The 17,854-nt window shown below is 38.1% G+C and overlaps 1 protein-coding gene across 4 annotated transcripts in view; it reads right to left on the bottom strand.

The window, feature by feature from the left end:
• The window catches only part of wwox (WW domain containing oxidoreductase), a 1,112,408-nt gene that overhangs the window by 700,190 nt on the left and 394,364 nt on the right, over positions 1–17,854 (bottom strand). For all 4 annotated transcript variants that reach the window (XR_009516344.1, XM_059993260.1, XM_059993262.1 and 1 more), the window contains one exon: positions 15,212–15,476. Coding sequence is in view for 3 of the 4 variants with exons in the window: in XM_059993260.1 (XP_059849243.1) it covers positions 15,212–15,476 (265 nt within the window). In the remaining variant the exon portion in view is untranslated. The remainder of the gene's footprint in view (positions 1–15,211; positions 15,477–17,854) is intronic.

The following is a 17,854-nucleotide window of genomic DNA, read 5'->3' as shown; positions in this document are numbered from 1 at the left end:
TGGAATTCTTCATTAAGATGGAGAGTGGCATAGTTCATTCAGAAACAAAGATTCTGAACTTAAAGAAGGGCAACTTTGAAGGTATGAGACATGAATTAGCTAAGATAGACTGGCAAATGATACTTAAAGGGTTGACGGTGGATATGCAATGGCAAGCATTTAAAGATCGCATGGATGAACTACAACAATTGTTCATCCCAGTTTGACAAAAGAATAAACCAGGGAAGGTACTGCACCCGTGGCTGACAAGGGAAATTGGGGATAGTATCAAGTCCAAAGAAGAAACATATAAATTAGCAGAAAAAAGCAGCACACCTGAGGACTGGGAGAAATTCAGAGACCAGTAGAGGAGGACAAAGGGCTTAATTAGGAAAGGGAAAAAAAGATTATGAGAGAAAGCTGGCAGGGAACATAAAAACTGGCTGTAAAAGCTTTTATAGATATGTGAAAAGAAAAAGATTGGTCAAGACAAATGTAGGTCCCTTACAGTCAGAAACAGGTAAATTGATCATAGGGAACAAAGACATGGCAGACCAATTGAATAACTATTTTGGTTCTGTCTTCACTAAGGACGACATAAATAATCTTCTGGAAATAGTAAGGGGCCGAGGGTCTAGTGAGATGGAGAAACTAAGGGAAATACATGTTAGCAGGGAAGTGGTCTTAGGTAAATTGAAGGGATTAAAGGCAGATAAATCCCCAGGGCCAGATGGTCTGCATCCCAGAGTGCTTAAGGAAGTAGCCCAAGAAATAATGGATGCATTGGTGATAATTTTTCAAAACTCCTTAGATTCTGGATTAGTTCCTGAGGATTGGAGGGTGGCTAATGTAACCCCACTTTTTAAAAAAGGAGAGAGAGAAAAACTGGGGAATTATAGACCGGTTAGTCTGACATCAGTGGTGGGGAAAATGCTGGAGTCGGTTATCAAAGATGTGATAACAGCACATTTGGAAAGAGGTGAAATCATCGGACAAAGTCAGCATGGATTTGTGAAAGGAAAATTATGTCTGACGAATCTTCTAGAATTTTTTGAAGATGTAACTAGTAGAGTGGATAAGGGAGAGCCAGTGGATGTGGTATATTTAGATTTTCAAAAGGCTTTTGACAAGGTCCCACACAGGAGATTAGTGTGCAAACTTAAAGCACATGGTATTGGGGGTATGGTATTGATGTGGATAGAGAATTAGTTGTCAGACAGAAAGCAAAGAGTGGGAGTAAAGGGGACCTTTTCAGAATGGCAGGCAGTAACTAGTGGGGTACCGCAAGGCTCAGTGCAGGGACCCCAGTTGTTTACAATATATATTAATGATTTAGATGAGGGAATTAAATGCTGCATCTCCAAGTTTGCAGATGACATGAAGCTGGGCGGCAGTGTTAGCTGTGAGGGGGATGCTAAGAGGATGCAGGGTGACCTGGATAGGTTAGGTGAGTGGGCAATTTCATGGCAGATACAATTTAATGTGGATAAATGTGAGGTTATCCACTTTGGTTGCAAGAACAGGAAAACAGATTATTATCTGAATGGTGGCCGATTAGGAAAAGGGGAGGTGCAACGAGACCTGGGTGTCATTGTACACCAGTCATTGAAGGTGGGCATGAGGGTACAGCAGCCGGTGAAAAAGGCAAATGGTATGTTGGCATTCATAGCAAAAGGATTTGAGTACAGGAGCAGGGAGGTTCCACTGCAGTTGTACAAGGCCTTGGTGAGACCACACCTGGAGTATTGTGTGCAGTTTTGGTCCCTTAATCTGAGGAAAGACATTCTTGGCATAGGGGGAGTACAAAGAAAGTTCACCAGATTGATTCCAGGGATGGCAGGACTTTCATATGAGGAAAGACTACATCAACTAGGCTTATACACACCAGAATTTAGAAGATTGAGGGGGGATCTTATTGAAACGTATAAAATTCTAAAGGGATTGGACAGGCTAGATGCAGGAAGATTGTTTCCGATGTTGGGGAAGTCCAGAATGAGGGGTCACAGTTTAAGGATAAAGGGGAAGCCTTTTAGGACCGAGATGAGGAAAAACTTCTTCACACAGAGAGTGGTGAATCTGTGGAATTCTCTGCCACAGGAAACAGTTGAGGCCAGTTCATTGGCTATATTTAAGAGGAAGTTGGATATGGCCCTTGTGACTAAAGGGATCAGGGGGTATGGAGAGAAAGCAGGTACAGGGTTCTGAGTTGGTTGATCAGCCATGATCATACTGAATGGCGGTGTAGGCTCAAAGGGCCGAATGGCCTACTCCTGCACCTATTTTCTATGTTTCTATGTAACCCAATCAGGCTTGTAAGGCACGACCTGCCCTTGACAAAGCCGCACTGACTATTCGTAATCAAGAGTATGCCTCTCCAAATGCTCATAAACCCTGCCTCTCAGGATCTTCCCCAACAATATGCCCACCACTGAAGTCATACTCACTGGCCCATAATTTCCTGGGTTATCCCTACTCCCTTTCTTGAACAAGGGAAAAACATTTGCAACCCTCCAACCCTCCGGGACTTATCCCATCCCTATTAATGATGCAAAGATCATTGCAAGAGGCTTAGCAATCTCCCCCCTCACTTCCCACTGTAGCCTGGGGTATATCTCATCTGGTCCCTGTGACTTATCTAACTTAATATTTTTCAAAAGCTCCAGCATATCCTCTTTCTTAATGTCTATATGCTCAGGCGTTGAAGTCCGCTGTAAGTCATCCCCAGAATTGCCAAGGTCTTTTTCCAGTTGAATAGTGAAGGAAAGTATTCATTAAGTACCTCCGCTATCTCCTCCAACTCCAATGCGCATGTTTCAACTATAGCACCTAATTGGTCCTATTCTCACACGGCTCATCCTCTTGTTCCCTGAATATTTGCCCACACTTCTGTTGTGCATTTCCTGGAGAACATCTGCTCCCAAGTTCCTGACTAACAGCATCATATTTCCCTCTACCCCACTTAAATGTTTTCCTAAATTGTCTGCACCTATCCCTCTCCAGCGCTATGGTGAAGGAGATAGAGTTCCCACCAAGAGATCTGACACCCGACCAGGTTCATTTTCCAGTACCAGATCAAGCACAGCCTCTCCTCTAACTGGCTTACCTATATATTGCATCAGGAAATCTTCCTGAACATACCTAACAAACAATATTCCTTCTTGAATCTTCCCCTCCATATAAACACTTGAACCAAGATACACAAGTAATTTCTTCATTTAACAATATAATGTGGATTCTCTTTAACCTTCATCACACACAGTGCCCTTTCTTAACCATTCATTTCTGCCCACATCACTGTAAAACAATCCTGTAATTCACTTAGAGTGGGACTTCCTGATTATATGTTCAACCACTTCCTTACCCTGTTTCTTTTAATGTTCTTTACTCCAGCAAGTCTTTACCCACACATACAATGATTGCGGTCTAATTTCACTCACTTTAGTCTGAAGTCTAAGTTAAAGGAAAGAAAACAGAGTTAGTACTTCAGGGGTTCCCAATCTGGGGTCCAAGGACTCCATGGCATAAAAAAGGATGCGATCAATATGCTTGCATCAGAAATCATGCAGTTGTAATGAGAACTCGTGGACCTGAAATATTAAATCAGTATCTTTCTCCACTGCTGCTGTCTGATTCTGTTCTATTTCAACATCATATTGGACCAACCCAGCACCATCAAGCCTTACTGTCCACTCCCTGAACTAATCAAAATTCCATCATCATCCCGGAATAAAAAGAAAACCAAGTCCTTCTCTCCACCTCAACCTTAAACATCACCACCAACATTGCTTGAGGTGTTTCTGTGCTCCTATATTCTCTGCCAAAAAATTGCAACTCAGCCTTTCATTTTGAAATTCTTACAGAAAGAAAAACAGCTCTCTTCTCCTTGCCCATGTATTTGTCCCCTAGCAAAGCACTGACCCAGCCTGATATTGTGTAAATGATCATTGAACTATGGAGGATCTGAAGCGGTGAAACTAGGCGCTGACACAATACTAATGAAAGCTGATGGCTATTTTATGTATGTAAAATATATGAAGAGGAAAATCTGATAGAAATTTGCTGAATCCTGGGGTTTTTTTTCACAGCAGGAAGAGAAGCACTCACTGTAGTAGTGGTAGAACTGGTACAGTGGAACCAGATAAAGGGTTGCCTAGCATTGAGGTCCAGAGTCACAGAGACAAGATTCAGAGTAACATACACAAAATGCTAGATGAACTCAGCAGGTCAAGCAGCATCTATGGAGAAAAATAATCAGTCACATTTTCAAGCCAAGATCAGGGCTCAGCCCAAAACATCAACTATTTATTCCTCTCCATAGATGCTGCGTGAACAGCAATTTGTGTACGTTACGCTGGTTTTCCAGCATCTGTAGGATCTCTTGTGATTATGTCAAGCAAAGTCAAGGAAGGATAGCTCACCATGACCACAGAGATTACCTAATTTAATTTCAGAGGCTGCTTTTCACAGATTAGATGACAGAAGTGTGCTTCCTCCCTTATTCATGGATTAGGCCAGGTTAATAAAACTACGCTCCTTTTAAGAAACCAATGTACATCACAGAACAAAACATACATAACAATTCCAAAACAGTGTTTTACATGATGTTCAGAAGTTGCAGTATTCTGAATTTCCTGGAATTTGCTGCAAGTTACAGCTTAAATGGATAATCCAATTTTGATATTAATATTTAATATTCAAAAGGAACTGATCAGATAATTAATTGTGCATTGGATTAGTGTAGGTGAATAAATTATTACAGTGAAATAAACATGTGTACAAATTTTAAAGTTAAAAAATAGCATTCAGCCTTTCATTTTGAAGTTCTTACTGAAAGGAAAATTCCACTGACGACAGAATGTACTTCTCCCAAGTAATAATTAACATCTACTGGCAACTCTGAGTAGGAACGAGCCATCTTTCCAAAAAAAGAGCAAAGGTGTGTAATAAAAGTGTCTCACCATGTCAGTTTCATAATGGACGCAGCATAGATCTCCAACCTATTTGCATATTTACCTTTGTAAATAGGCTGTGTGCTTAGCCCCCTGCTCTACCCACTTTACACTTATGACTCAGTGGACACATTTAAGTTTGCTGATGACACCAGTGTATACAGCACATACAGTATGAGGGAGATTGAAAATCTGGCTAAATGGTGTCACATCAACACCATCTCACTCAATGTCAGCAAGAACAAAGAGCTGATTATTGACTACAGAGGGGAGAACCAGAGTTCCATGAGCCAGTTCTCATTGGAGATCAAAGGTGGAGAGGGTCAGCAAATTTAAGTTCCTCAGTGTTAGCATTTTAGAGTACTTGTCCTAGGCTCAGCATGCAGTATAAGTGCAGCTATGAAGAAAGCACGGCAACACCTCTACTTCCTAAGCAGCTTGTGAAGATTCGCCATATTATCTAAAACTTTGACAAACTTCAATACATGTGCAGTGGAGAGTATATTGACTGGTTACATCACAGCCTGGTATAGAAAAACCAATGTCCTTGAAAGAAAAATCCTACAAAATAAAGTAGATATGGTCCAGTCCATCATGGCTAAAACCAAAGCAACATCCACCATCAGGGACTCCTACTACCCAGGGCCTCTCTTCTGGCTGCTGCCATCAGGGAGAAGGTACAGGAGCCTCATGACCCACACCACCAAGTTCATAAATAGTTATTATCCTTCAACCATCAGGCTCTTGAATCAAAGGGGATAACTTCATTCAGCTTCACTTGACGTATCACTGAACTGTTCTCGCAACCAATGGACTCACTTTCAAGAACTCTTCATTTCATGTTCTTCATATTTATTGCTCATTTATTATAATTATTTTCTCTGGTTTTGTATTTGCACAGTTTGTTATCAGTTTGTTATCTTTTGCACACTGGTTGTTTGTCTGCTCTGTTGAGTGTGGTCTTTCATTGCTTCTATTATGGTTCTTGCATTTACTGAATATGCTCACAAGAAAATAAGTCTCAGGGTTGTATATGGTGACATAAATGTACCTTGACAATAAATTTACCTTGAACTTTGTAGTTGGAATTTTAAACCAAAATAAGAAGACATAGTGGAAATAACTCACGACAGAAATTAAATCTTACATTTGTTTAAGGCAAACCTTTATAAACATATTCCAATATTTAATAAACTACTGTAGCCTTAATCAGAGCTACAGCAGTTTTTCCTCAGTCATTCAATTCATTTCACAAGGAATAATGAAATAAGATCCCAGCTTTCAGGTTACACAAAGAATAATCTCCAAAAAAATGTTTAAAACATCTTAAATGTGAGACAGCTAATTAATTGCAAATATGAAGGAAAATGAAAACTGGAGAAGCTTACTTTAAAAAAAGTATATCTATCACAAAGAACATAACTACAGCTTCTCAGCTAAATCTGCTAAGGAATTAAATATTTTAAAAAATTCATTTAGAAAGGGAACCATGTTTTAAAGTGTTTTAAGCCTGCTATTATTAAAGCCACTTGAAGGTTAAAATAAGCTTTGGTCTTACTGAACAAACCTGACCATTTGAGAGGCAAACACAGTTAACGTATAATTATAAGAACACTAACAGAAGTAGTTAAGATTAGGTGCCGAAACTCCCCAGTCCCTGGCTTCTAATCAAACCCAGTAGGCATTCTAATAAATCACTTAGATGAATTGCTGCTTGCATTATGTGGATCACGCTTGAAGTGTGACATTCTGAGCCAATTACTTCCCTTAATTTTTTTGTTAATAATTTCCTTCTTTATTGAAACTTTCCTTTACATATCAGACATCTCCCAGATCATTTCATTTAAGTTCTTCCAGAAATAATGCTTTTTTGGTGGAGGAAGGGCGGAGGAGGATGGAAGACGTTAGAGGCTAAGAATATGCAAGGAAGAAGGGTAAAACAAACATCTTCATTTAGTTAGGATTCTAGGGGCAACATTATCTTTTATTTTCAACCCTTACGCTGCTTCTTCATACTATACTGGCTATTCTCCCTGTTTTGCCTTAATTATGTGATCCATTTACCACATTAAAACATCAACTTCCTTCTTCTCATGACATTATTTTATTTTTGCACTGCTTCATTACATTATTTTTTAAAAAAATGTTTTGTGTAACTTTGTTTCTCCACTGCACAATTTATAGGACAAGCTTTCAAAGGAAGGTGGTAATCTGAAGACAAAGAGTGCCTGGAGGATGTTCAGAGTACTCTGATGGCCCCTGTGCTAAATGAGGGTTCTGCTAAAGAACAAAAGATGATGAATCACAGTATTAAAATTCACAATTAGCAAAAATACATTCATCAAAAATAATAATATCACTTCAGAGTAAAAATGTGCATAATCCATACTGGTATTCAAACCACTGGTACCATAGAATAATAATGCTGCCTTTGATGGAATGACTTGTTATGAAAGGAGACTGGATAGATTGTGGGCAGAGGATGCTGAGGGAGGACCTGATACAAGGATACAAAATTATCCAAGGCACTTATCGTGTTGAGAATAAAAACCGTTCTCCATGGCATAGGTATTCATAAGACCACAGGGCATAGGATTAATGTTAGGAGTAAGTAACTTAGAGGGGTTCAGAAGAATATTATTTTCACACTGAGGAATCGGCAATGGATTGTCTGAGAGCATGATAGAGGAAGAGACTCCCACAAAGCTTATGAAGTATTTGGACAAGCATTTGAATGGCCAAAGCGCAGTAGGCTGGTACAGACCATGTGCTGGTAAATGGGATAAGCATATGATGATCAGTATGATCAGTATAAACATGGCAGGCCACAGGGCCTGCTTTTATGTTGTATGACATAATATGCTCTATGGTCTCCCATACACAGTGTCAGCCGGGTTATCATGAATAGCACCAATGGTGAGGTAGTACAGCAGTAAAAGAGTGCATTCTTGTATGGTAGAAACTCTCTCGAACTGAATGCACCACTAAGTGAAGACCAGAAACCAAGAAACAACATCAAACACAAAGTAATAGGAAATGATAAGATCTGAAGGAAATCATCCCCACACTTTTATTTTCATAGCTGATTGTACAGACAGTTATGATTCAAAAGTGAGTGCAATTTAACCTTTTACTTCAGACCATAAGGTACTTTCAGAATTAACTACTTAGTGGAAAAAAATGGTAATAGATATTTCCGGAATAAGCACTACCTTTTTTCTAAACTGCTTTTTTGGTTAAATGCAATCATTTTCTGGAATTAAATGCCCATCTATGTAACAAAACTAATTTTCTAATAGTGTAAAATTAATTGATAATACCCTGTTATTTTTCTATAACAATATACAGTTTGTAAGTGTTTAGTGTGGGTAGACAATAAGGAGATAATTCGGTGGAAAGTTATCTTCAACTGCACAACATAGTTTCCTCATGCTTCTGAGCTACAGTGCATCGGCGCCAGCAGATAGAGGAAAAGTACATTATAAAGATAAAGATTAGCTTTATTTGTTGTATGTACATAGAAACATACAGTGAAACATGTCATAGTTTCAAATCAAACCAGCGAGGATTGTGCTGAGAGCAGTCCACAAGTGTCGCCATGTTTCCAACACCAACATAGCATGCCCACAACTCACTAACCCTAACCGTATGTCTTTGGAATGTGGGAGGAAACCGGACACCCAGAGGAAACCCACACAGTCATGGAAAGACAAACAAACTCCATACAGTGGCAGGAATCGAACCCTATCAGTGATTGCGCTAACTGCTACATTACCAGGTTTCACACATGCTGTAGCTTGATTACGACAACCAAAAGGAATGTATCCCACCTTCTATCACTACACAATTAATTCTAAATCTTAAACGCAAGAGTTTCTGCAGATGCTGGAAATTCAGAGCAAAACACACAAAATGATGGAGGAACTCAGCAGGCCAGGCAGCATCTATGGAAATCAATAAACAGTCGTTACAGGCTGAGACCCTTCACTAGTGCTGGAAAAGAAGGGAGATGATACCAGAATAAAGAGGTAGGGGGGAGGGGAAGGAATACAGGCTAGAAGGTTAAAGGTGAAGCCAAGTAGTTAGGGGAGGGGAGATGAAGTAAGAAACTGGTATAGGTGGAAAGCACTGGAGAAGAAGAAGTATGAGAGGAGAGGAAAGTGGATCATGTGAGAAAAGGAAGGACAAGGGGCATCAGGGGGAAGTGATAGGCAGGTGAGAAGAAGCGGTAAGAGCTAAAGTGGGGAATAGAAGAGTGAGAGGGGGGAATTACCAGAAGAAATTGATTACAAATCTATTATTCAAGACATTCAGGAATGCTGGGATATTAGATGCTTGTTGGGACCCAACGGTAATGTAAATTTCCAAGTCATAGATGGCATGACCAAACATCAAAGAAAACTGCCATGATTCTGAAAATAACAATGAACTTCCAAGATTTGCCTTTATAATATTTTTGATACCCCATACCGAGCTTCTGAAAAGCTGTCAATAATGTGCCAAGTATGGAACTCTGTGCTATGAACACACATACAATAGATTTAGCTTGAAACTCTCCCAAACCAATTTCACAGTGGACTCTCACAGGGTGTAAACTGAGATGAGCTGCATTCCACTAACCTGGACTCAAGTCAATACAGCACCGCCCATTCCTCAGCTTTTGCAATCTGAAGGAATTTTCTTTGTTTAATATTGTTTTAGAATCTATGTTTAATACTGTTTTGGGACCAGTAGCACAATAATTTAAAATATTTCAGGTGCTTTTCCACTGGCTTCAATATGCAAAGGTCGCCTTCTAGCTGCCACATAGATCTAAAATGGTAAAAAGCATAAAGGACCAGTTATCAGCTATTCACTTTTAGCAAGAACTGCTGGTTTGTTACTTAATTTTCAAACGCTTTCAGCAAAATTATGTGGAGTCCAAAATAAGGGATCATAGATATCAGAAAATTACACATAAATCCATTAGGGAATAGAGGAGAAACAGATTTACTTCAGTTTCAGATTTATTTAACACATGTACAGGGAGACATACGGTGAAATGCATTGTTTGTATTAAATCAACACAACCTAAGGATGTACTGGGGGCAGCCCGCAAGTGTCACCACACATTCTGGCACCAACAATCGCATGCTCACAGTGCTCAGCAGAACAACACAGAACACAACAAAAATAGCACACACCCACACACATGGACAGTCCACCAACTCCAGAACAGGCCTTACTTATTAAAGCCATCCACGTGGAATAAAAAATAAACACCACCTGCTACTTTAAGGCCCCATGAGCTTGGGATACAAAGAAAAAGCAAAACAACACAATTCAAAAGTAAAGGGCATTTTCTTCAAAAATGAAGTAAGAAGAATGCTTATTTCAGGAACGGTCAGAAATACGAGATTTGTATAATTAAGAAGAATATATTTTGTGAAGGCTGTGCAAAATGTGCAATATGGGCATTGCAAGCATGACCAATATTTATAGTTTATATCTAACGGTCCCTGAGAAGATAGAGTTGAATCCCCTGGAACAGTTGATTTCTCTGAGGGCACTTCCACATTACTGATATGTTTGAGTGTTTTAGAATTTTGAACTCATGGCGATGAACAGTTCCAAGTCAGGACAGTGGAATACTAAGAGGCACTCCTTGTTAATCCAGATTTAATATCAAAAAATATCACTGCCTTTAGAAATACATGAACAAAATAATATCTATTAAGATATTTTATGAATATTACTCAAACAATACTGCATACAAAGTTACATATCTAGGATGTCTACATAATTCATAGGCAGGCTTGTGAAATCGTTAGTGGTTATGAATAGTTTTTGGATCACATCCCATGTAGTGTTATAGAATTTGAAAATTGTATTTTAGTGTTCAGCATTTTTTTATGGACACCAAAGTAATTTACTTTAATAAAGTGTTGAATTGCAATATTCCCAAAGTGACTGTACAGAAGATGCTACATAAACAGCTACATGATATTAGTCTCCACTCCCCATACACATTGACCTATTGTTCGCAATATTAGCCAGCAAACGCTTAACACAATGTTATGATATTGCTCTGTCCAATTTTAATAGAAGCGTTAATATGTTTTGTGCTAATTAATCTTACAAAATGGCCCAAAAGTAATCCCTGCATTAATGCATATGGCATTTATATCCATGTTGATGTTGCTCTTCTAATTACTAAAACTTTGCATCATCTTATTCTATCAGTTTATTATCTATTTCAAACGCTCATTTCCCTTTCCCTGGGCCTTTCTAATAATTTGTTAAACAGCATTCACAACAAAAAAAAGTTCTGGTGAATTCTTCAGTTTGCATTTTTAGCAGTAAAAATGTCAACATACTCAGGGAAAAGTACTAAGCAAGATTAACAAACATAATAAACTTCCTTAATGTTTCATATTAGCTTTCATTACCATACTTTCGGAGTACATATTCACTAACAATTTCAAGAATGAACAGTTTCTTTGAGTAAGATTTGACTTTTTTTTGGTTTTTTAACTACCTTTTAAATAATAACACCCCCTGTATTCAGCAATTCTCTCAAAATATACAGCCAGACTTGATCTATTAAATAGATATTTTTCAATGCTACTTAGATAAGAAACGTATTAGGATATGATATTTTCCAGTTCGTCATCTAGCACCTCTTTGTCATAACTCATGCTATGAGGTGAATTGCTAATACCATGGCATGAATTTTATTTGACTTTTGCTCACTCTTTTCTCTATAACTTTGGCAGGCACGTCATTTACATGCATGAGCAGAGCTTCCTCTATAGGCTGTGCACCAAAAGAAACACAGAGCTAATTCACCACCCATTTCATCCCTTCAGGTTTTCTTCCTCTTATTCTCCAGGTCCTAAGAGCTCAGCTGTACGTCTATATCAGGTAATACAAAATAGTGACAAAGGACAACAGCCATCTGTTATCAATCCCACATCCCACAGTGCTTCTAAAGTTTCCCACAGCTCTGTCCAAATTTATGTACATACTGGAATCTTGAGCTTATCTGTTTTGGGTTTGTTAATTAATTTTTGGAACCTTTTTCTGAATAGCTCCCCGGTTTTTCAGTTTATTCCTCGTCTCCTTGTTACATTTGCTTCTGGAATGTCATGTTCTTAATTTCTTCTCAGGATAAAAGCATCACTCTATACATATTCTATTCTGAGCTGTACTCAAAAATAAACCCACACCTTGAAGTCATTTGAAAGTACTCCCACAGTGTCATCATATTCAAATATCCAACAAACACACAAACTGTTTGTTGGAGACTATATTTCAACATTAATGTTTTAATGTCAGTGATTGGCTTTACTGTTTAGTAGAGACAGGCAGAATAGAAAGATTATCAAGCTTTAACACCATCTAGTTTTTAATCTGTGCATGAATAACTATGAAAATTATTTCTGTGGTATTGTTGCATATAATCTAGAAATACATTTAAAATAGAAGTCATGTTATAAAAATCTTCCAATAAAAATGAAAAAAATGACAAAACAATAAACTGATGCATTTATGAGATATATTTTGAGGATGCAGAGGTGAAGTCTTTTTTTCCAGATTCTGAACAGTACATTTCTCCAGTTAAAAATCGATGATTATCCTCATAGCATCCACTACTTGCAAAGTCAGAAGAGATCTTGTTTTATTTCAGATAAATTTATATGGTCTATACAGCTGAACAAACATTACAAATTTTATAGTTACTGAAAATCTATGAAAGAAGTGTTTTTTCTCCCCTTAGCAAACATAATTAAATTCAGGAAAAGTAGTTAAATTATACAATGCTTACTTTAACTGGAAAGTGCAAAAAAATGAAGTAAAATGGTGAGGTAACTTTACTCGCGCCTTATTTCCTCCATTGTAAAAGAATGAGAAAAATTGCCCAATCTATAAAAGAGTCTACATATAAGGGTTGGGAATGCAAAATGGAAAGTTGAGTTTGAGTACCAGGAATAATAAGATACCCAGATACTGGCTGTAATGGAGATCAGCCAACAAAAGCAATGAAGTTCCTGCTTTGATTCAAGTTCAGGCAAGCAATAGGCTGAAAAGCAAAATCACCTGATTTGAATGAAGTGGAAAGGAAGGTGCCCACAACACAGGAACAGATCGGTGCATAAACTTGATATAATTTATAACTCTAAAACACAACTTGGGTTGCATCCCGTCTATTACCACAAGAAAGCACATCTGTTAAAAATGCCAGTACAATGGACAGCCATGCACTAGAACTAGGAAGGTAACCCAATATTCTCAGAACTTTCTGCAAGCTCGGGGCATTTTGATCCATCACTTTGAGAAGGGGGGGAAAAATGAAAACATTTTGGTTGCTTAAAACATCTGCTAAGCTCTAGCCGCTCAAAGACACACTAGTCTCCTACTCATAAGCTGCCAACAAAAATATTTGTCTGAATGAAGGATTGTGCAAATCACAGGATAATGGTAATCTGCTTGACATGCCTACAAATTTCAAATATCAACAGGGAGAGACCAGTTCAAACATGATCCATCTTTCACTTAGTATAATTAGCATACATTTCTAAAATACTTCTTAAAATAGGTTTTCATTTGTTTTACACATTATTAAAAATATACTGTATGTATACCATCTTACCTTATTCCAAATATTCAGAATTTCCAACTGAGTGTATAAAACCTTTTCCTCTTCCTCCTTACTACAATAGATGTAAACTACAACAACTATCATGATCACTACACATAAAAAGAGCTAAAACAATGGCAAATAAGAGTATTCATCAAGTGAAATGAATAGCTTTTTCTCTGTAGAATATTTTTTCATAAAAATGTCTGTTGATTCTAAATTTAAAACACAAGTTTTGTATTTCATGAATAGGTAAAAACTGTGGAAGACAAAAATGGTCTGCATTTACTTACTTCAGCAGAAGATGATGGATACTTTCACTCAAAAAAAAAGCACCAAAGATTATTGACGGAATCACAAGTTACTTGGCCAATAATCAAGACTAACTAAAGAATAGAGATCAAGGGCATTGAAATCTTAATACCATGTTTGGGTGGCATTATCAACCCTGGCCTTCCATCCAATAGACACTTTATGGTCTCCCAGCAATTGCATGGGTTCCCTCTTGGTCCTCTTGTTTCTACCTGCATACAAATATATGTGGATTTGGAGCTTAGTAGGCCTCTGCAAATTGGCCTTTTATGCAGGTGGGTGGTGGAACCAAGGAGAAGTTGATGTGAAAGTGAGGGTTTGGGCAGAATTATTATAATTGGGAGTGTCACTGCAACTAGATGGTTAGTGCAGACTGAGTGAGATGAAGCAATATTGTCATCTTCTATAATTGAAATTAAGTCACTGTAATGACTGAATATTACTTCTTTGTGTGAAACCTACCTATTGACCCACCCAATTACTGTAAGGTGTATTGGAAAAACGTTCTGGAAAAGAACCAAGTCCTCAACTAACAGCTCCTCATCAGTCATGTGTATATGGCACAAAGAATGTAGGCTACCATCAACCAACAGCAGTGTCATCAGCAACCTCATCAAATCCAGCCTCACACGTGACTCCAGAAATGAAAACCAGATAGCAGGCCACATCATTAACCATTGCTCCGCAGATAAGTTTGTTATCCAAGTAACCAAATTCCAAGTAACCAAACACTCAAAACCATAGACCAGGACATAACATGTTGTATATCTAGCCCCTATATGATCTAACTGGTTTATATCACAAATCTTGCAGGTATCGAATGGTACAATTCAACAATGTCATGTAGATACTTCCCATAGCTCTAGAGCAGCAGTCATAGCAATCTCACCTGTATTAATGCCACACATTTTATGGAACACGGAGTATTTTTGTGCAACTACATTTTCAGGCCTTATTAACATCAATAGAACTAAATGCATGCAGAATTAGTTAATTTCAAATAAGGCATTGTAACATCATTTTTCCACAAAACACAACTCATTTTTAATGAATACAATGCATTCTTGACTACTTCTGGGTAAGTTGTGGTGATAAGTATGACAGCGGCCTCTCCACTTAGGCCCATCTGTGTGATGAATTTCATTACTTTCACAAATACATTTCTGCTGATTTAATCAAAATGAAGAAAAAAAACCTGCTACACACAAATTCAAGTACTCCACCCTGCAAAGCACCGAGTTTAATTTGGATAATCAAAGATGTAATATGTACAGCCGGGTTTTCACTTTGAGTAAGCATCTTCAATCAAACACAGTCCAACATCAGAAAGTGCAGTGAGCTGGTTACTTACCATTGACTTAGTAAAAGGACGGGCCAAGGCAAACAGTAGGGTATACAGCCACCAACTGCGATGCAGTGAGGAGTACATCATGTTTCCCGGATGCAAAGCATTGGACGTTACTCCATGAGGTGACAAGCGGCGGTTCAGCTCATTTGAGAAGTAAAGATTACAGAGCTTCGAGCGGTTGTAGGCAAGCATGGCCCAATAATCTTTCTTAGCAGGAGAAAGCAAACTAAAATCCAGCTTCCCTGAAGAATCCTTTACATCAGTGAACCTGAAACACATTCGTAAAAATTGTAATTTTTCAACTTGAACAAACGTGCCCAGAAATATCAATTGTTTATCCTGTTAAGGAGGAAAACTAAGCAGCTATAGTCAACCACTGTTGAAAATCAAATCACAACTACAGTCTGAAACAATGTGGGTTAAAGATTTCTCGTCACTAGCACAAAATACTTGCTACAATCGGGGCCATCTGCTGTACTGTATTCCTGATATTTGGCTCCAGATCCTCTGAAGTCCAGGTTTGACTGCAAATGTAACCACATTCCACCTGAACCAGAAATCAGACTAGGCTCCCCAATCTTTGGACGGATACATCCATTCTCAAACAAATATATTTCAAAATCAATTACAGAAATACACACACATACATTTTTATTACAGGTTGCTGAGATTCTCTGAATCCTTATAGCAAAAAAAGTTCATTCAGCTCTTCAAGTACAGCACCTTGAAGATTTTGGATTAGGGTGTAGAATTTTTACTTTCCTTGTACATTTCCTACTGTTTAACTTCCCAATGCTTGCTTGTATTTTTACATATCACATATATACATGTAATTGATCAGTGAATTTTCCAGTAATTGTATTATGGCTGCTTCAGTACTTTTCTACCTTCGTTTTTCCATAGCAGATGTTACATCACTTAAATCTGGCTATCCTACAGATTAATTCTTATCACTGGACTGTTGCTTTTTTTTATTATTGAAGACAACCAGAATTTCTCAGCACTTCTTCCTTATTCTTGTAACACTTAATAAACAGGCCAAAAGCAACTAGTTTTATGCCTCATTCTTGACTTTCAAAGAATCTCCGAATCTCAAAATCACCATAATCCAACAAAGAACAATCAAGTCTTTTTCTCCACAATTTTTCTCCACTCTTCCCCCTTATCCTGTATTTTCGAAACCTTCAAATACTCAACTGGAATTCCTTTTTTAAAGACACAATGGAATCTGCATCTACCACAGTCTATGTATCCCATATAATAATAACATTGTCTAAAAATGCTCTCTCCCACATCAGTCAATTGGAGATATCTACTTCTTTCTCTCTCTCTCTAAACCCATTATAGTCCAGTTGGATCTAATCTCACCGATACAGATTTATTCTATTCTGGGTCTATTTCTATTAGCTCATCACAGTCTGGTTCAGACCACCTTCTCCATTACAAGCTCAGTTTTGGGAGCATTGTTGTGCATTTTTTTTTATCAAGGTGAGCAATGAAAAAGGCAAAGGCAATGCTAAAAGACCTAGATTCATAATTATTCCTGTTCAGGAAATGTAATTGACTAATTATAGCAACATTGTTTAATATACAATTAACTATAAAGTGCTTATGTTCATTTAAAGCTGATTTAATGTATATATCAAACTAATTCAGTAAGATCCTTAAAAGTGCAGTCAGAAAAGCATCTGCTTCCCCATCATAGAAACAAGAGATTCTGGAGATGCTGGAAATCTTGAGGAACATATATAAAATGCTGAACGAACTTAACAAGTCAGGCAGCATCGATGGAGGGGAATTAACAGTGGACATTTTGGGCCAAGACCCTTCATCAGGACTGGAAAGGATGGGGGAAGAAGCTAGAATAGGAAGGTAGGAAAAGGGGGAAGAGTACAAGCTGGCAGGTGATAGGTGAGACCAGGTGAGAGAGAAATGAAGAAGCTGGGAGGAGATGGGTAGAAGAAGCAGAGAGCTGAAGAAACAGAAATCTAATAGGACAGGAAGAGTGGACCATGAAATAAAGAGAAGGAGGAGGGGAACCAAAGGGAGGTGAGGAGAGGAGAAGGGATGAGAGAATAACCAGAATGGGGAAGAGAAAAAGAGAGTAAGGTAGAGGGTGGAGTAATTATCAGAAATTGGAACAATCAATGTTTATGCCATCAGGTTAGAGGCTACCCAGACGGAATCGGAGATGTTACTTCTCCAACCTGAGTTTGACCTCATCATGGCAGTAGAGGATGCCATGGTCATGTCTGAATGGGAATGAAAAGTCAAATTGAAATGATTGAAATGGTTGGCTACGGGAAGATCCTCCCTTTTGAAACAGACAAAGTAAAGGTGTTCCACGAGTATCTCCCCACCAGTCTGTAGTGGGTCTTACTAATGTAGAGGAGGCTGCACCATGAGAAACTCCCTTGTGAAGTTTCTATTTCCACATTATTGCATATTGGTAGGAAAATAATCCTTATTAATTTATCACTCTGCTGTTAATAATTCTTTTTAATGTATCGCTCTGCTCGGATACATATGGTAACATATTCTAACTGTTCTCTATCATAAAATCATTATGGGAGTAGGCTTTTTAAATGGGTTGGTATAGGCTAGATAGGCCATAGGACCTGTTTCTGTGCTGTATTTTTCTATGAG

The sequence above is a fragment of the Hypanus sabinus genome, chromosome 17 (assembly GCF_030144855.1).
Source record: "Hypanus sabinus isolate sHypSab1 chromosome 17, sHypSab1.hap1, whole genome shotgun sequence".
NCBI classification, from domain to species: Eukaryota; Metazoa; Chordata; class Chondrichthyes; order Myliobatiformes; family Dasyatidae; genus Hypanus; species Hypanus sabinus.
Note: the sequence above shows the minus strand (reverse complement) of the source record. Positions and strands in the feature narration are given on the sequence as shown.